Source organism: Lissotriton helveticus, chromosome 2_1 (genome assembly GCF_964261635.1).
Source record: "Lissotriton helveticus chromosome 2_1, aLisHel1.1, whole genome shotgun sequence".
Classification (NCBI taxonomy): Eukaryota; Metazoa; Chordata; class Amphibia; order Caudata; family Salamandridae; genus Lissotriton; species Lissotriton helveticus.
Genome location: NC_136059.1, coordinates 460,117,329 through 460,136,182, shown reverse-complemented (window position 1 = coordinate 460,136,182; position 18,854 = coordinate 460,117,329). Strand labels below are relative to the sequence as shown.

General features: G+C 44.0%; 1 protein-coding gene across 3 annotated transcripts in view; it reads left to right on the top strand.

Moving 5' to 3' along the window:
• IL6ST (interleukin 6 cytokine family signal transducer) overlaps window positions 1–18,854 on the top strand; it is a 564,825-nt gene that overhangs the window by 419,656 nt on the left and 126,315 nt on the right. For all 3 annotated transcript variants that reach the window (XM_078675107.1, XM_078675108.1, XM_078675106.1), the window contains one exon: window positions 18,176–18,389. In XM_078675107.1, the coding sequence (XP_078531233.1) occupies window positions 18,176–18,389 (214 nt within the window). The remainder of the gene's footprint in view (window positions 1–18,175; window positions 18,390–18,854) is intronic.

Genomic DNA, 18,854 nt, shown 5'->3' with positions numbered 1-18,854 from the left:
ATGTGAAGGCATGAGTTCAAAAGGACCCGCTATGTCCAACCCCACCTTTGTCCAAACCGTGGTAGGAACTTCTACTGGAGAAAGAGGAGAAAGACTAGTGGTGTGCGATTTGTCATTGGCCGCACACAAATGTCAATCTTTCACAACAGCTTCCACCATCCGATCCATACTAGGCCACGAGTATCTCTCTCTGATGCGAGCCTTGGTAAGCTTCCTCCCCAGATGGCCCTCATGAGCCAGATTGACAACTTTCTCACGCAAATTCTCTGGAGGTACTAGTCTGTCACCTCTTAGCAAGTTACCTTGACAAAACGTCAAGTCATTTCTGACTGTCCAATAAGGCTTTAATTCACAATCCAGTTGATCATACCTAGGCCACCCTTTTCTGATGATATCTCTCAAAGATTGAAAAACAACGTCATTATCAACACAACTTGACCATTCATCCTTAGACAAAGAAGATTCCAGTACCCAATTTATGCACTCTAAATTACCTGAAAAACAATTTCTTTCAATCGGCAACCTTGATAAACAGTCTGCGGGATTGTTGTTCTGACCAGCAATATACTGTACACAAAAGTTAAATTCCTGTAGACCTTCACTCCATCTCTTTAATCTGGGTGTCATATGATCACTTTGATGACAAGAGAATATCTGAACAAGAGGACGATGATCCGATCTCACAAGAAACGGAATGCCCCATAAAAAGAACTTAAAATGATATATAGACCAAAATACAGCCAATGCCTCTCTTTCAACGCATGAATAATTTAATTCAGCATCTTTCAAAGCTCTTGAAGCAAAAGCTACCACAACCTCCTCCCCATTCACAATTTGAGAAAGTACTGCGCCTAGACCTTTAAGGCTGGCATCAGTAGTGACAACGGTTTTCAGTTTTGAATCAAAGTGACCCAAAGTGGGCATTTTGCCAATTTCATTCTTTATCAAACAAAATGCTTCTTCACACTCACTAGACCAAGTGAATCGTACACCTTTTTTCAAAAGAGATCTTATAGGCTCTACAATGCTAGCGAAGCCTTTAACAAATTTGGAATAAAATTCCGCCATGCCCAAAAAAGACTTGACCTGATCTTTATCTTCTGGAGCTGGTGCTTTAACAATACTCTCAGCCAATTCTAATTTCGGTTGTATCCCTTTCCCAGAGATTACATGACCAAGATAAGTAACTGAATCTAAACCAATCTTGCATTTCTCTTTCTTAACTGTGAGTCCCTTGTCAGATAGTCTATTTAACACCGATCTTAAAACAGCATCATGTTCTCTGGCATTCTCTCCATACATCAAAATGTCATCCTGGAAAAACATAACATTATGTAAATCTCCAAGAACCATTTTCATCACCCTTTGAAAGCAAGCAGCAGCTGAGGCTAACCCAAAGGGCATTCTCAAGAATCGATAAGCACCAAGGGGTGTAACGAAAGATGTTAAATGCCTAGATTCTTGATATAAAACAATTTGGTGGTACGCAGAAGAGAGATCAAGAACACTAAACATGTTCGCTCCCTTCAAAATACTAATAGACTCAGAAATATTCGGCAGGGGTTGTCGATCAACCCAAATACATTCATTCAGCCCACGCAAATCCACACACATTCTTACCGCTTTTCCACCATCTTTGGGTGCCAAAACTATTGGACTTAACCACTCTGAAGATTCAATTTCTTCAATCACCCCTAATTTCAAAAGTTTCTCAATCTCCAATCTCAAAGGTTCAACCATCATATTAGGGACCTTTCGAAATTTATGCACACATGGTTTAGCAGATTTTTTTAGAACAATCTTGTGTTCAAATCCCTTTAAACAACCTAATGTATCTGAGAACACTTTAGGAAATTCAGAAAAGATATTGTTGAAATCAGATACAGTGTTAACTCCTTGAGGAAGAAATGAGGAAATTAAATCTTCCATAAAAATCACTTGATCATGAGGATTTTTAGCACAGGGATTAAGGATTATACCAAAATCATGTTGGTGTTTCCAGCCAAGGAGATTGTCTCCTCTCACAGCTACATAAACGTTGCCGGTGATTTCTTTACCTCTGAAAGAAATCTTAGCCACTGTATATCCCAAAATGTCAATTTTTGAACAACCATAACTTAAAGGAGCAATATCTGGAGGTAATAGTTGAACATTTTCTAAGCCAACAACCTCATCCCAAATTTTGTTACCTATTAACGTAAAAGGAGATCCTGAATCTGCCATAAGTTTGAACATATACTTGGCAATACCTATATTACAAAAAGGCATAACAATCTTTTCAGAATCAACACTCTCCCCAATATCCTTTACATTTGAAACAACTACAGTGCGTACAATATCAGATACATTTTCATTAGATTCTTTCTTTTTGTTGGATTTGCAAACACGAGCATAATGACCCTTACCCCCACAATTGTTACAAATACTATCTCTTGCAAAACAGTTTGGATAATTAGAAGTGTGAGAAAAACTGCCACACCTGAAACAACGCAATCTTTGATTAGAAAATGAGCGTTGTTGTCGAAAATCACATTCTTTGGATAAGGAAGACTCTCTATTAAATAAAGGACGACTCTCTTGATAACTCTTTTGAGATGACCCATTCTTTTGGGGCAGTTTGTTTTTTACATTAGCTGAAACTTTAGCAATAGAATCAGGTGAATCTTCTAAAAACCCATCTTCTTCGAATCTGTGCACAACATCTTGATTTTTCTTTTTAACCTCAATAGCAGTGTGAATTGCTTCTTCTTTATTTTTTCTAATCTCTTTAACCCATGTAGAGGTATTCTCCATGCCTTCTACAATATCCATAGCCTCTTTTAAAGAAGGGTTCTTAGATAATAACTTTTCTTGGACTCTTGTGCTGTTCGTGCACCTCACAAGTTGATCTCTCACTAATGATTCAGCTAAATCCCCAAAATCACACGTGCGTGCAAGAGTCTTTAAAACAGCTACAAATGTACCAACACGTTCAACAGGACCTTGTGCACGAGTGAAAAATCTGTGGCGTTCTAAGGTAACATTAATTCTGGGACCAAAATAATTCTCTAACATGGACATAGACATCTCAAAAATGTCAGAAGGTTCACCATCAGCACCACCCACTGGTATAGTGTCCATGCTATCATAGGTGTGCCTACCCTCAACCCCTAAATTATGCAATAAAATTGCTTGTTTTCTGGCAGCCGAGAACTTTTCTCCACCAATTGCCACCAAATATGAATCAAAAAGATTCCGCCACCTTTTCCAAAGGAGAATAGGCTCTCCTTCTTCAGAGGGAAATGGTGGGGGTTGTGACATACTGGAAGTAGAAGTCATGTTGCACAAGTAACTAAATAACCAGAGTAGATAAGAAAATAAAAGGTCAGAAATATTATATAAATATATAAATTACATCTCAATTTACATCCCAATAAAGAAGAAATTTCAATGTGCTGTCGTGCACATCGACGTTGTAGAAGTGGTAGTCCAAAAATACACTGCTGTATGTATCAGAAATATTATATAAATATATAAATCACACCTCAATTTACAACCCAATAAAGAAGAAATTTCAATGTGCTGTCGTGCACATCGACGTTGTAGAAGTGGTAGTCCAAAAATACACTGCTGTGTGTATCAGCGTTGTTAATTTAGATAAAATGCGTTGCTGCGCATTAGTGTTATGGTTTCCAAGGATACACTGCCGTGTGTATCAGCGTTGCGAAGTTAGAGCAAAATGCGCTGCCGTGCGCATCGGCGTTACTATGGTAACCAATTGTCTTTAAAAATGGCCGCTGTTACGACGTGGTTTGCGTGGCAACGTGATGCTGCTGCACGCGAGGTCAAAGTTCTACAGCACGCATGAAGAGCAGGAGAGCGAGCAGGATGGCGAGTACACAGACGCTGTCACACACGCGCTGCCTCACACGCGATGGCACACGCAGCTTGAGTCACACGCGATGCTTTGCCTCAGGGTTTCAAAGGAAAACAAAGTGTAACGGTAAGCGCCGAACAGGCGAAGAAGATACCTGTTTTCCACAACTTTGTTTGTTCTAGGACTTCAGCGCGATGTCCAAAAGAGGCCCGATTCTCTCCGATGTAGAACAAAGGCACAGTATAACTTCTGATGCCATCCAAGATTAAAATTAAAAGAGAACAGTCAGCCAAACTTACATGTTCAGTCTTAGCAATCCCAGAAAGTGTAGAAAAAAATTATTAGATAAATCCAAGAAAAAGTGTCTGTAAAATATCAATCCAAGTTGATTAAAACCAAGTCCACATTGAATATCCAGTGTCCAAAGTGTAATCCAGTGCCCAAAAACGAAATTTGAGCAAATCCAAGTCCAAAACGAAATTCCAATGGTAGGGGAGTTGATGGTTGTAGATGCTTGTCCCCAATCAAGCCTTGACCCTCGTCGCCAGTGATAAAGGCTCTTAAATCAGGTTTAGTAGAAAGAGCAGGTTTATTGATACAACCATCAACAGCAAGGCACAGCAACTGACTCAGTATTCAGAATGTAAACACTCCATCAATGATGTAGGACACACAGTGTTCTATTAAAGAAACAGTAGCCATAACAGTACGCTTAGCCCCTTTCACTGCTCCTAGGCTATCCACGACATGTGGGGTCCCTCAGTGATCCTCACTCTCCCCTTTGTTGTTCAACTTGTATCTGCTACCCCTGATTCAGTCCTTGAAGGAACGAAAAACTATCATTTTTAACTATGCAGATGATCTCCAGTTGATCTTTACGATAGACGTCCCTTGAATCAATCCGGGAATTCCAGGGCACCAGTGGATGGACCAAAACCATCTGAAGCTGAACCCCGGCAAGATCGAGCTAGTCTTGAACGGGAGTAGCCAAAGCCTCTGGGGCCCACACTATTGGCCTACAGAACTTGGCTCTCCCCCCATCCCATCCCCCTCTGTAAAAAGCCTAGGGGTGATCATCAACAATGACGTATCTTTAAGCACTCAAGTGGGCACAGTAGTCTCCACCTGCTTTTCCAGCTACGCAGGATCACGAAGATCAGTCGCATGTTCACCCACACGGCCCTGATTCAGGATTTGATAGCCCTAGTACTATCACACCTGAATTATGCTAACTCTATATACTTGGGCCTACCGCTCTACCTCAGCAAACGCCTCCAGCTAGTCCAGAACCAGGTGGCTAGATTAATCCATCAGCAACCAAGATGGCAATCTGCTAGACCTCTGCTAAAAAAACTTCACTGGCTCCCCATCCCCCAACGCACAGCATTCAAGATGGCCTGTATCATTTTTAAGTCTCTTCACGGCCGCAGTCCCAAATTCATCAAATGCCTTCTACCTAGGTACACCCCTTCCCGCAACCTTCGTTCCGCCAACCTCCAACTTCTGGCCACCCTGTCTTTTAAGGTACAACGTCAGGGTGGCCGCAGGTTCGCGACTTTGGCTCCCAGACTATGGAACTCCCTTCCGTTAGAAATCCGATCCTGCAACAACCTCCCGAGCTTTAGGAAAATGCTCAAAACATGGCTGTTTACACAGGCCCACGTGTAATTCCTCCAAGGTCCCGGCACATGTTAGAGCCAGCGCCATGAAACCTCCCGGTGAACCTGCGCTGTACAAGAAATTATTAACATAACATAACACCAGTTCCTTCTGTACAGGCGCCAACTCTGAAAACGCAAGCGCTGATCAGTGATCGGATCCTTACGGCAATCTCTGATCCCAACTTGACATTGGCTCAATCCCGGCCTATTTCACACAATTAAATAACAAAAGTATAACTGGTGGTTATGCAGGCAGATTCCATACAAGTCCTTGCCCCAACGTCTGTACCAGCAGAGTATTTGCTCTATTTTTGGTTCTGATTCGGACCCAATGCAAGAATCAGCCAGTGTTCTTCAAGACACTGATAATTTGAAAGGGTACATGTTGCTACCCACTCTCAAAGCTGAGGGTTCCTTTTATGCAGACGTACAGTAAGCTGGACACATCTTGTGAAAAGGAGCTAGAGTCACGGACCACCGACGGAAGAAAGCACTTTATTTGGAAAGCTGAAGCACTAGAATGGCACTTGTCCACTATAGATACAAAAACAAACATATTGGCTGCTCTTCACCCAGGGCTAGTTTCATCTGAGCTGTTATTGCCATTAAATGAAGACTTTAGTGATGTCCTTCTGCCTACTTTAATGATGTCCTTATAGCTAAGCCTTGTTCATACCCGTCAGTTAGTATTCCTGTGACTCGGTTCCTGTACTTCCTAACTTAGCACCCTAAACAGGAGAGACTGTTTGTTAAATTTTCAACAAGTAAAGTTGATACAAATTTCTTTTCTGGCAACCCTCCGGATATAGAATGAAAAATAATTGATGCTATTCGGAAAAGATAATGTTTTATTTGGCTAAACTAGCACTGATCTATTAATGCAGTTTGCCTTCTAAGCAGTATACCCTTGCCCTGTCGGACATGTCCTGCACCATCTTGCTGGCTATCCTAGAGGACCTCAGGGCCTCACTAGGCCAAAATATACATGATGGTCAGAACACAGTATGTATGTGCTGCAAGCTGGTCTGGACACTACAGACTTCCTTCACAGAGCTATTGGCACTGGTGTCACACTCAGAAGCCATGCCTGGGTTTTCTGAGGCGTACAGCTGTCCTTAATGAACATGCCCTTCAACAGCTCCAGGCTATTTGTAGAAAGGAATGATTTATCTCTAGAATGATTCAGGGATAGTCAAACCACAGGGCGATCTTAGGACAATTGGCATGTGGTAAGCAAGTTCTTGATCAATACAGAAAAGTCAGACTATTCCAGGGGACTAGCTTACAGACAATACCAGCGTGTATCATCTCAACAGCCAAACAAGTCTTTTCTAGGCCACGGATGTGGCACCAGCAGACACCTTTCATTCCAGCAGGGATAGCAATTCTCCAATTCTTCCTACCATGCTGTAGCTGTTATCAAGCTGATTTAGTTTACCCTCTCAGGCTCATGTATGGCCCATAGGTGACATGGTCCACCTTAGTTGGAGATTCGTCATGTCAGACAGGTGGGTCTTACAAATTGTTCAATGGGGCTTAGCCCTGCCCTTCACCCCACTTCCCTCCCACTCTGACGTGGCTTTTATAAGAGCACACCGCAATTCTAATACAGAAAGTTATTCTTCTGTTGTCCAGGGGTGCTGATGAACAGTTGCTGGACCCGGAGAAGGTAGAAGTATGCTACTCATGTTACCTCCTTTGACCCGAAGGAGGCTTCAGGCCTATTTTGGTCCTCAGCTGGCTGAATGGCTTTTCAGGAAGGACACATTTAGAATGTACTCATGGGCTTAAATCATGTTAGCGCTGCACCCAGGAGACTGGATGGTGTCCTTGGACTTGCAGTGCTCATATTTCCATATACCTGTCCTGCATTTCCATAGTTGTTATCTGCAGTTAGGTGTGGGGCGAGAACACTTTCAAATCACTATACTCCCCTTCAGCCTTACCTCAGCCCTTTAGGTGTTTAAGAAAGTATGAAAGTGATGGAGGTGATTGCTGCACATCTTCAGAGGTTTGGGAGGATATGTATTCCCATGTGTGACTGGCTACCAAAGGCACGCTCAACACACATTAGTAGACCAGCTTCAGATGATGAATGAACTCCTGAAATCATAGGGATTTACTATCAATGAGCTAAAGTCCCAGAATGGTAAAGCAAGAAAATGCTCACTTTCTAAAATTGGTATTTTCAAACACGCAATTTAAAAACTAACTTCTCTAAAAGATATATTTTTTTAATTGTGAGTTCAGGGACCCCAGATCCCAAATCTCTCTGTCTTCCCAGTTGGAAGTTACTCTTGTAAGAGGTTGCAAGGCAGCTTCAATGATAACCTATGGGAGAGATAGCCCTTGCAATAGTGAAACACAAAATTGGCAGTATTCCACTATCAGGACATGTAAAACACACCAGTCAATTTCCTACCTTTTAAATACACTGCACCCTGCCCATGGGGCTACCTTGGACCTACCTTACATGTAGTAAAAGGGAAGGTTTGGGCCTGGCAAGTGGGTGCACTTGCCAAGTCAACATGGCAGTTTACAACTACCCTCACAGACACCGCAGTGGCAGACCTGAAACCGGTTGCAGAGCTACTCATGTGGGTGGCACAATCAGTGCTGGAGGCCCACTAGTAGCATTTGAATTACATGCCCGGGGCACACCTGGTGCACTTTACAGATTACATATGCACTTTAGCACTGGTTAGCAGTAGTAAAGTGCACAAAGCCCTAAAAACAACAAAACAGGCCAGAAAAAAATAAGAGGAAGGCTGTAAAAAGTTTGGAATTAACCCTGCAAAAAGGGCCAGGTCCAACACAACCACTTCCAGCCTAAAGCCAAGGCAGACTAATCAATGCCTTGATGGACTTCCCTGCTTAGGGTGATAGAACAAGGACCCTGGCCCGCAACAGCAGGGCCACGTTCCAGTTCTACGCCTCTCTGAACCCAGTAGTATTCCTCCGTCCATACTCTCAAGGCCAACTAATCTAACCAATGGGGAATCCTTATACACAACTGTAGATGCCATCTGTGCAGCACCTAACCCCACTATGCTCACAGATGTCTCCCACCCAATAGGCAGACAGTACCACCGTGGCCAACACAGTGGTGTGGCCCATTCCAGTCCCGGGGTGTGACTGCTGTCCCCAACCCAAGGGCAACTCGGTCCACCACGGTAAGTGACAAGAGCCAGGCCCCTGGCTTTTCAGGGCTGTCTAACCTCTGTGGTTTTTCAGAGTGGGGGGTAGACCCAGGTGACTGCCACACTTTGTCTACTCTCCCTCCCACCAGTTTAGGGGTGGCATCCTGAGACTGGTCCTCCAGCCGAGGGCCTGTACCCTTAGGCTAGACAGTGGTGGGCAATCCCTCACCCTGCCCCCCGCCCCTGTACCCTGCACTGCGGAGAGGTACCCTCAGAATCCAGAACTGTGAAGAAACTTGTGGCAACCATCCGGCACAATTCTCCCACCAGTTCAGAGGTATGACTTCCTGTGCCAGATCCCCAATCCACCTCAGGGACCCCGCGCACCTCTGGAGCTACCTCATATGCGTGAGCCCACTGGTGTGTGTCGCCTCCCTCCTTGAAATCAGAAACCAATTCTCTGGTGTGTGAATCTTTTCTTCAGTACTGGACATAGTACTTTCGCTGCCACCATCTGTACTGGACTTGGCCTTGAAATCCAGCTCATTTAAGCTCAACTACTGAGCTAAAAGTGTCTTTCCTTGCTTCATGGCCCATTTATCTTTCTCTTCTGCGTTTTGCAAGCTCCAACTGCAGCTTCTTCTCATGCTGCCTGGCTTCACGCATGTCCTCAGCTACTCTTGGGACAGAATTTTACAGAAACACTGCTGCCTGCCCTGGAGGGTACCTCCCCCCCCCCCCCCCCGTCAATATATTCAGTAAATCAAATATTTCACCTAAGTTCAGTAAAGTTCTGTTATCCCTTTTAAAAACAAACTCCAAGAAGATTGACAACACATATTGGCAAACTGGTTTCCCTAAAAGTGCCTACAGGGTGATCCTTTATCAGAAATGATGGAGAAGACTTGGTGATTATTTGAAGCACTGCTTCTTTGGCACTGACTTCTGGCCAGGATATGACTGGCCAAAAAACAAAGGAGGGTTTGGGCTCTTAATCAGCACGGCTGAGCCCTGTTCCAACAAAAACAACAAAACGCCAATGCTGATGCACAATTTTAACCTTACACCCGGTGTATTGAAATGAAACAACTTCACCATAAACCTCTTTTTCCATTTGATTTAATCAAAATGTATTCTAGGAATCACCAATATGAATCAACAACCAAAAGTTACATACAATTTAAAAGTTTTTAAAAAACCAAGCTCCCATTACCCACACTCTTTTTTTTATAGCATCCTTTCACCCATACACACTTCTCTTTTACACACCCTCAATACACCCCTCTCTGTCAGCCTATTCAATCATACATTCATTACACTCCCCTCACATACCAGCACACCCATACCCATCCCTCCTTTCAATATTTAATAGTTATACAACTACAAAAAATAAATCCAATGTACGCAATAGCCAAACAGAATACAATTCTCAAAATACAAAACTTTCAGTTTTTGACACTAATTTGAATACTTGATTGGCCACAAAAAAGTCAACGCGTTTCAAACATACGGGGTTCCACATACGGGGTTCTCTTCAGGACCCAAAAGCTGGAAAACGCAGAAGAACTGTGTCTTAGTTATTGACCATATTCCAAAGAGGCACCCCTATCTCTAATTGCCTCCTCTCAAGAAATTTGCTTACCTTATTCTATACTGCGAGATCAGCCGATCCCTGCTGTACTCTCAAACCCCAGTCAATAGTATACTCCTGCAGAGACAATCATACCATATCAGTCATGAATCACCAGTACCTAGTATTGTCAGTCCAATCTACTCTGTGTGTATTATTCAAAAGTTTTATTACTTTTTTATCGGCAATCAGTTGAAAGCCGGAAGGTCAAAATCACATCTTATATTTCCAGGCGTGAATCCTAGGTGCCACAAGAAAAACACAAGCAACAAGAATTGCCCATTAATTTCAAGAAGGGTATTGCACTGCAATGTGATGCCCAGGTAGGGAGAGAGTGTAGCCTGTACCTGTTTTCAGTTAATTTTCAGACCGCGGGTTCTTCATTTAGTTTGAATTTAATGCGCCTCGCTTCACGTTTTCCTGTAATATGAATGCTGAATTTTACCAATTGCTCTACTTCGCGCTTTGAGAACAAACTCTAGTTCGGGGCACGTAACATAATCTCGCTCGCATATTCTTGAAGCAACTTGCATGTTTCTAATGGCCTCTCATAAGCAACGGTTCCAATTGTGCTTGATTCTTACCTTTAAAACAAGACTTTTCTGGCGCAATGTCAGTCTTCCCGGGTCGCATGGGAGCATAGCGGAGACCGCCAGGGAGCTTAGCGGTGACCGCTAACGGAAGCGGAGATGATTTAAATGACAGCGGGAGCTCCAGTTGAGCGTACTCCCACTGAACTATGGAAGTTGTAGTGTAGGCTTAATAGAGCCTTCAATGAAACCGATTTTATCACAGTCTTTTGTTGTTAAACATACTTGCACAGTGTGCCGGCCTGCCAGGCACGCTAGACCCTTACGTGAAATAAAATTGATGAATTGTGCAAAACCAGGGGGAATGGAAGTGGCTCGGAGAAACAGTTTCTGATGTCTCTGCAGATCTAATGAAAGCAAACCTGATAAATACATTTGCTGTGTACGACTGATGCCTCACAGTTTGTATCTGAGAATTCGTTCAATCCATCTACTGCTATATTGAATTTCACAATCAGCATTGCTTCTTGTTGTATTAGTTTGAGATCCAAATCACCACCTCTACAATTTTGCTCTGTCTTTGAAATTACTGTCCATCTCAATTCCTTCTTAGTATGTGCGTTCAACCTCCAATGGTTCACTAATGGTGCAGTTTGGACATTTTTCCGGATCCTTGATTTGTGTTGGGAAGTCTGTACCTGAGTTCCTGATTTGTTTTGCCTATGTACAACTTCATGCAGGGGCTAAGTACCCCATATACCACGTTTTTGGACGTGCAGTTCGAAAAAGTCTCATGTTTCCAATTAATTGAATTATGAGAGAACAAATTCCCCTCAAGGGTTGATTCACAACATATGCATGAGCCACATTTATGATGGCCCGACACTGGGGGCAGGCCTATGAAATCACAGAGGGTACTCGCCTTTGTTTTGGTAACGCGGCTCTGACTACTTGATTTGCAATACTCCTGTCTTTTTTATAAGCAAAAAGTGGGGCTGAAGTCAAAGACTGATCTAGATTTTTTACCAAGTGCCAATTTTGATGGATCACCTTTTTTCAACCTTTTACATGTTGGCATGTAGGATGTATTCGTCTTTAAAAGAGCAATTCCGCCTTATACGTAAAAATTGGCTGTACGGCAAATTTTCTTTAAGACTTGTTGGGTGGTTGCTAGTGAAGTGTAGTGCTTTATTCCTATCTGTTGTTCTCTTGAATAAGGTTGTAACCAGACCTTCGTCTGCTGCATACACTTCCATATCCAGAAATTGCATTTTTTGGTTAGAATGGTTCATACTGAATTTTATATCGGCTGTCCTGCTGTTTAACCAGCCATGAAACGAAAGAAGTTGTTCCTCATCTCCCGTCCACACCATAAAAATGTTGTCTATGAATCAAACCCAACTCCCAATGAACTGCACAAAGGGGTTGTTGTTGTAGATTAATTTGTCCTCATATCTAGACATATAGAGCACTGCCAGCTCTGAGGTGAATGATGGACACCCCATAGCTACTCCTTTTATTTGAAAATGAAATTCTCCATTGAAGTTAAAGTAGTTCTTTTTCATAGCAAAACTGGCCAGTTCCACTATAAATTCTGTTGGTATTCTCACTTGTTTAAATTGTATGTTATTGTTTGTTGTTGATTCATATATGTGATTTCTAGAATACATTTTGATTAAATCAAACGGAAAAAGAGGTTTATGGTGACATTGTTTCATTTCAATGCACCGGTTATAAGGTTAGAATTGTGCATCAGCATTGGTGTTTTGTTGTTTTTGTCGGATATGACTGGAACAAGAAGTTACTGATAGCCCATCACAGAATGGCTCTAGGCCACTTTGTTTTCTTTCACTGAAATCACAGCATTTTTTCAGCATTATGATTGTCTGTGCTCCCCAACAGCTTCTAAATGCTCCTCTTGGCTCGAACCTGGCACTCCGATGACACCATTTATACCCCCTTCTACGGGAGGCCTATCCCACAGCTTAACATGCTCTGTTTTTGAGGATCCTTGCCTGGGGAAATCCTACGGTTTACTGCTCTCTGATGCCTCAGTATTGAAGATTGTTGAAACCTGTCCATCCAGGCACGCATTAATCAATTAATTCACCACCCGTTCATCTAGCCATCCATCTAGCCCCCAGTCAACTACTGAAGAAAGGGCATATTTAAGCACACAGTCACTCACTCACGCATTCATTCACTCAAAAATTTCTCCAACCCTTTACTTTCACCCTGCCACTCGATGACACACAAACTCCCTATTCAGAGAAGAAGCACTATGACTAAATATGACCAGGCCTATTGGCTTTGCTAATGCTTATTTAATTTATAGGGTTAAATGGTAGAAAAACAAACTTTTATGATGTAAGAGATCGTCTTCAGCCCGGCTTGCTTGAATCCAGTGGCAAAGTAGTCCATCACCACCCCCTTTTGTACCGCTTTGTTCGCCATAAGTTGGCAGGGTATGCTCAAACGTGAGTCCCTTGCTCACTTTGCCACTGGATTCAAGCAAGCCGGGCTGAAGACGGCTGAAATTCCAGAAACTGGTCCTTGGAAGCTTGTTTCCGGTCGAGGGAAGGCATGGCTTGGCAGTTCGGGCTGGACTGTTCCCATGAGGCACAGGGTCAGACTGATTTGCATATGGCCATGTCTGAACTGGGGTGGCAGAGTGGGCTAAAGAACGGTGATGGATTAAACCCGGATCTGTTGACTGGGTGTGAGTGTTTGATTGCTTCAGATGCTCCGTCCATCACCACCCCCTTTTGTACCGCTGTATTACAGATGGGTCCCGGGCGACACTTAGTTACATGGATATATAAAGCCATACGGTCCCTTAAGCAACCCACCCTTTCACCCCTCCGGGAGAAATGGGAAACAGACTTCCGTAGGCCGCTTCACGATAGGGAGTGGACTCGGGCATTAGAATTCACTAAAAAAAGGGTCCCGTATCTATCGTTTTAAAAACATCCAGCTGCATATATTACACCAGGCATATCTTACCCCCGAAAAGTAACAAAAGTACTTTCCCGGAGGTTCCTTCACCTGTCCCAGATGCCTGGAGCCTAATGCCTCATTCCAGCACATGCTATGGGATTGCCCGACGCTCCACAGCTACTGGGACACAGTCAACAGCACACTTAGGATGGTCATGGGTCTCCCAGACCTATACACATGGGAAGCTAGCTCCCTTGGAATCTGCAAACGCCGCAAAAACATGAAGGTGGAAATACACTCTGCGTCCTTGTTTTTCCTCCTTGCTAAGCGATGCATCACTATGCATTGGAAAACACCGGGGGGCCTCCTCTAGCGGCATGGGTGGGTGCCGTTAAGAAGTGGGGCGCAGCTGAAGAGGGAATATTCCGCACAGAAGAGGTTAAGAGAATTCGTAAACATCCAATTTCTATGCCATGGGCCATGTTACTCGACTCCTTCACACAAGCAACACTGACGACGCTGGAGTCCCAACCTACAGGTTCCCCGGGGGCACTTGAGGCCCCTGCGACAGCCCGGGATGACTTGCAGAGGGCCGGGTCACCCAGCCGGTCGCAACTGACAGCCGTGAGCGGACCGTAACTACTTCTATATAGGGGTGATCTCCGGCACTTTCCCTCCCCCCCCCCTTCTCCCACCTGTGCATGCCTAACTAGCCACCCTGTCACAAAGCCTCAATCAGGCGACTACCCCCAAATGGTAGCAATAAAAAGACACAGTGCACCCCAGTTCTATACCCCAGGTTTGTTTAAGTTTTTATTACTGCTGGCATACCACCCCTATGACATTGTGCTAGCAGGGAGAGCACGCCTAACATCTCGGCATACAACAAAGACTGGCTCGTATGGGTGCTGACACTACCCCACCACTTGTCCCTTAGACCCATCATCGACTCTGAGGCTACGAGAGAGATTTTTCTTTTCTTGTGTATAACAATGCCATCATTACTGCTGTAATGTACGTAAATACAGAAAATGCCAATAAAATGTTTTTTTTTAAATGTAAAATCATTTGTCATTCTATTCTTTGAAAAGAACAATTATTTTTAATTATATCAATCCTGGAGTGTCATGGTGTAAATTATGTCCCTATTTCAAGTTAGTAAAGATCCTGCATTGTGTATCCCTTTTTTCTTTCCAGTGCCTTCAAATGGGCTTTACTTGATAATGAGGGAAGTGAATATCTAGTATGCTTGGTTGTCCTCACTTTTTGCTGAAGTGCTGATGTGCTTTGACTGAGTGTGCCGTGGGATCCTGCCAATCAGGTATCCAGGGCCTATGATCTTTCCCTAAAACTGCATTGGAGACCAAACCTAATTGGCACTCTCTGCCCACAGGTCGGTCCCTGGTAAATGGTACCACAGGTACCCAGGGCACTGTGACCAGAGAAGGCGTCTAATGGCTGCAGCACTTATTGTGCCACACTTAGAGGCCCTGTACTTTTACACTCACACACTGCCTTTGCAGGTGGCGTGTTTTGGTGCAGAACACAGTGAAGAGTCGATCTGGCACACAGCCCTGTGTGCCATGCCTACAGCCCACTGTCCTGGCACAGATCTGTCAACCCGCTCGTTGGATGCACTATACCAGTGGTGAGGGTACAGGTGCATGAGCCCTGTACCCCTACAGTGTCTACGTCAATTCTTAGACGTTGTACGTGCAGTGCTGCCATTAACAGTATATGGTACTGGGATTTTGTCATTACGAAATCCACAGTACCATAATGGCTGCACTGAAAACTGAGAATTTTGGTAGCAAACTTCTCAGCACATTAAACCCACACTGATGCCAGTGCGGGATTTAATTAAAAATGCACACAAAGGGCATCTTAGAGATGCCCACTAGTGTCCAGGCTGAGTGGCTGCTTTCAGCTGCCACCACCAGACATGTTTCTGGACCTCTGGGTTGAGACCCTGCTGCTCTCGGGTTTGTGAAACAATGCACATCCTCGGACGAGGTTCCAAGCCTCCTCCCCTTGGATGGAAAGGGTCCACAAAGGGGAAGCTTCAAAGGCTTGCCACCTTTGAGAGCTTTCCCAGGCTTTTGCTGCTAATAACAACTGGGGACCACTGGTCTGACCCCCACTTTGGGCGGGAAAACCAGGCGAGGAACACCACCGGTAGGGGGGGGGGGTAAAGCACAACTCTCAGTCCCCTCCATCTTGCAGTTGCGAGAACCAGCCAACTAGGGTGAGGCTTATGTCCACCTTCCACTGAAGGGTGGCATAATAGGGAGTGTACCCACCCCAAGGAAGAGACCCATTGGTCCCAACCTTTTACCTACCTGTAAAGCCCTTAAATCTAGTATTTTAGGGGCACCTCTGAACCGCGCTTCCTCAGACAAGAAACTACGAGATGAAAAGAAGAATAAGGAACAAACAGCCGTGCCGAAGCTAAGGAGAGGAGGATGCCCACTGACTTGTACCTAGCACTCCCCGGCCTGTCCCTACCTCGAACCTGCAGAAGCAACACTCCGATGTGTCCAGCAGCCTCAAGAACCCCGAGGACAGGCCCTGCCTTCGAAAAAAAGACTCTGTTTCCCGTGAACACCTGATTTGTTCACCAACAGACTCCAGCTCTGTCAAGATCCGCGACTGTGCACTACTCTGCACCCGACGCCCACGGCCTGAGTTGGAGTGGCCCAACACCACTAGGAGGTCTCCCCGGTGATCCAGACACGACATCCAGTGATCCCTGACCTGCCTCAAACCGATGCCTGCAGCCTCTAATCCGAAGATCCCCCCAACCACGACCAGGAGCTGGTAAGAAGATCCAATCGTAAAAGTCACCCCTGCACCCGACTCCCCACGGCCTTGGGTGGCCCAACCGACGGTGTCTAACCAACCCGCAGCACCCCAACTTACTTCCACAAGTGGTGGTCGCACCCAGCAGACCTTCGTCCCCGAGCCTGCAGTGTGTTTGCAAACCGGAGACTCCCCATTGAAAGCTACAGGACGCCCAATGCCAAAACAGCACTCTGCACCCGGCCATCCCAGTGCTGCTGAGGGTGCACCTTTTGTGCTGGCTTGAACCCCAATTTGTCCTGAGCTTAAGACCAGGAGCCTTGCTCCCACAACCTTGTGGCCTGCTCGTAAGCAGCCACCAACTGGAGGCCCCTATCCCCCATTGGATCAAATTGGCCCTCAGCACTCGGCCGCCCTAGTGCCGCTGAGGGTGTAACAAGGGTGCATGCTTGACCCTGGGGGACCCCTGAGCCTACCCCAGAATACCAACTCCCACAACCGAATACTTACCTTTGAACCGATAATCCTATTTTCGTCCATAGGATAACATTGACTGTTTTTCTGTGAAAAGTGAAGTGTGGAGTTGGAAAATCTATAAAAGTTTCTAAAACTGTAAAAAAAAAAAAAAAAAAAAAACGCTTTTACTTACCTGTTTACAGGAAATGTCCCAGTGCAGTATCCAGGTATACTGCGCTGTGTAAGAAAAGTAATCTGTAACGTAATCTACTTGACATTCTATTGAAAAGCCAATACAAAGTATATGTACAATATTTAAAAGCATTGCATTACTAGTAGTTCTACGCAATCAAACCAAAAGTATATATACCACTGCAATAAAAACTGTTTACAAACTGTATTATTACTGCAAAGTACTTATCACTTACCTGTGCCAGGCTTGCTTGGTTCTAGGAAATAAAATAACTAAAAGAATATTTTTATCCAAAACCAATTGGTCTGAAGTTCAGTCTTTGAGTGTGTGATATCATTTGCTGATTGATTGTGTACTACAAATGCTTAATGCTACCCTCTGATACAGCCTTACTGCTCGCCCACACTACCACAAATAGAGAGTAAGGTGTTCTCTACTTTTACTTCTGCCTACCTTTGGGGGTTCCACCGGCCTCACTTTGGTATAGTATATACAGAGACAGCTTCCTACAATGGTTTATGTTTTCGTCAGTACTTTCCCATGCTCCTCGGCATGTCTGCTAATCTTTCTGCCTTACTGTGCTCTTTTATTGGCAAGAAGCTGCTGTGATGAAGCCTTACATGCGTTGGAATCCCAGTCTATGCAGCATCTATTGATGCACAGCAGTGAAGACATTAATTTATCAATGTGTTAGAAATATCAGTGGTGAACAGCTTTCATTATCTAAGTACATACCTTCACATTAGTAGAGAACAAAATGAAATACCTCTAGCCGCAAGTGAGCAGAATCATCAGGGCTTAGACACGTGTTGTATGTTTAGGGTGCAAAGGCTATAAAAGTGTTAACTGTATTGACATGTCAACCAAGGAAGTTTAAGGGAATTTAAGGACAAAAAAATCAAACTATGAAAGTTACTCTCTATAGTCAACACTGTTAATTTTCAAAGCAATGTGAAATTAATTTTTGTTTCAGGAACTGGAGCGCTCTGATGCCAATGGTGCAGTGTTGGGGTACAGAATAATAGTCACAAGACGAATAACACGTTCCATGGAGATACACAATACAACTAGTACAAATCTTGATCTTATGCTCACAAACGATGCCTACGATATAAACCTGACTGCCTACAATAGTGCTGGTGAATCTCCAAAGTCTGTCTTACATATCAGTGCAAGCAACTCTAGAGGTGCGTATCCCGGGGAGCGTCTTACTTTATTTGAACCTTGTACATTTAACCTTTATTTTTACAAACAGATCAACTGTATTCAGATTGTCTGACAATTAAATCTCATCAGGATTTAAAGATAGAAATGTTATCTAATTAATGAATAATGAGAAGTCTGTATGAGTACATAATTTAAAAAATGTAAATGGTCGCAGACACAAAGTCAGAATCCTTTCCTAATACGTGTTTACAGCCCAAGTACCTCAAGAGGAGCCCCAGACTGCTTGAATGCTTCAGAGCAGTATTATAATTGCTACATTTATTGGGATAGAAAGCAGGACTTGGACCTGGTCAGGGGTGTAACACAGGCCCCTGTGGCGCAGGTAGGCCCTAAACACTTGGGGGGGACCCTCACCCCTTCAGGGAGCCCTCATTCAGCCCATTACCAATTAACTTCTGTGAGTTCAGAGCCCCTTATCATATTCT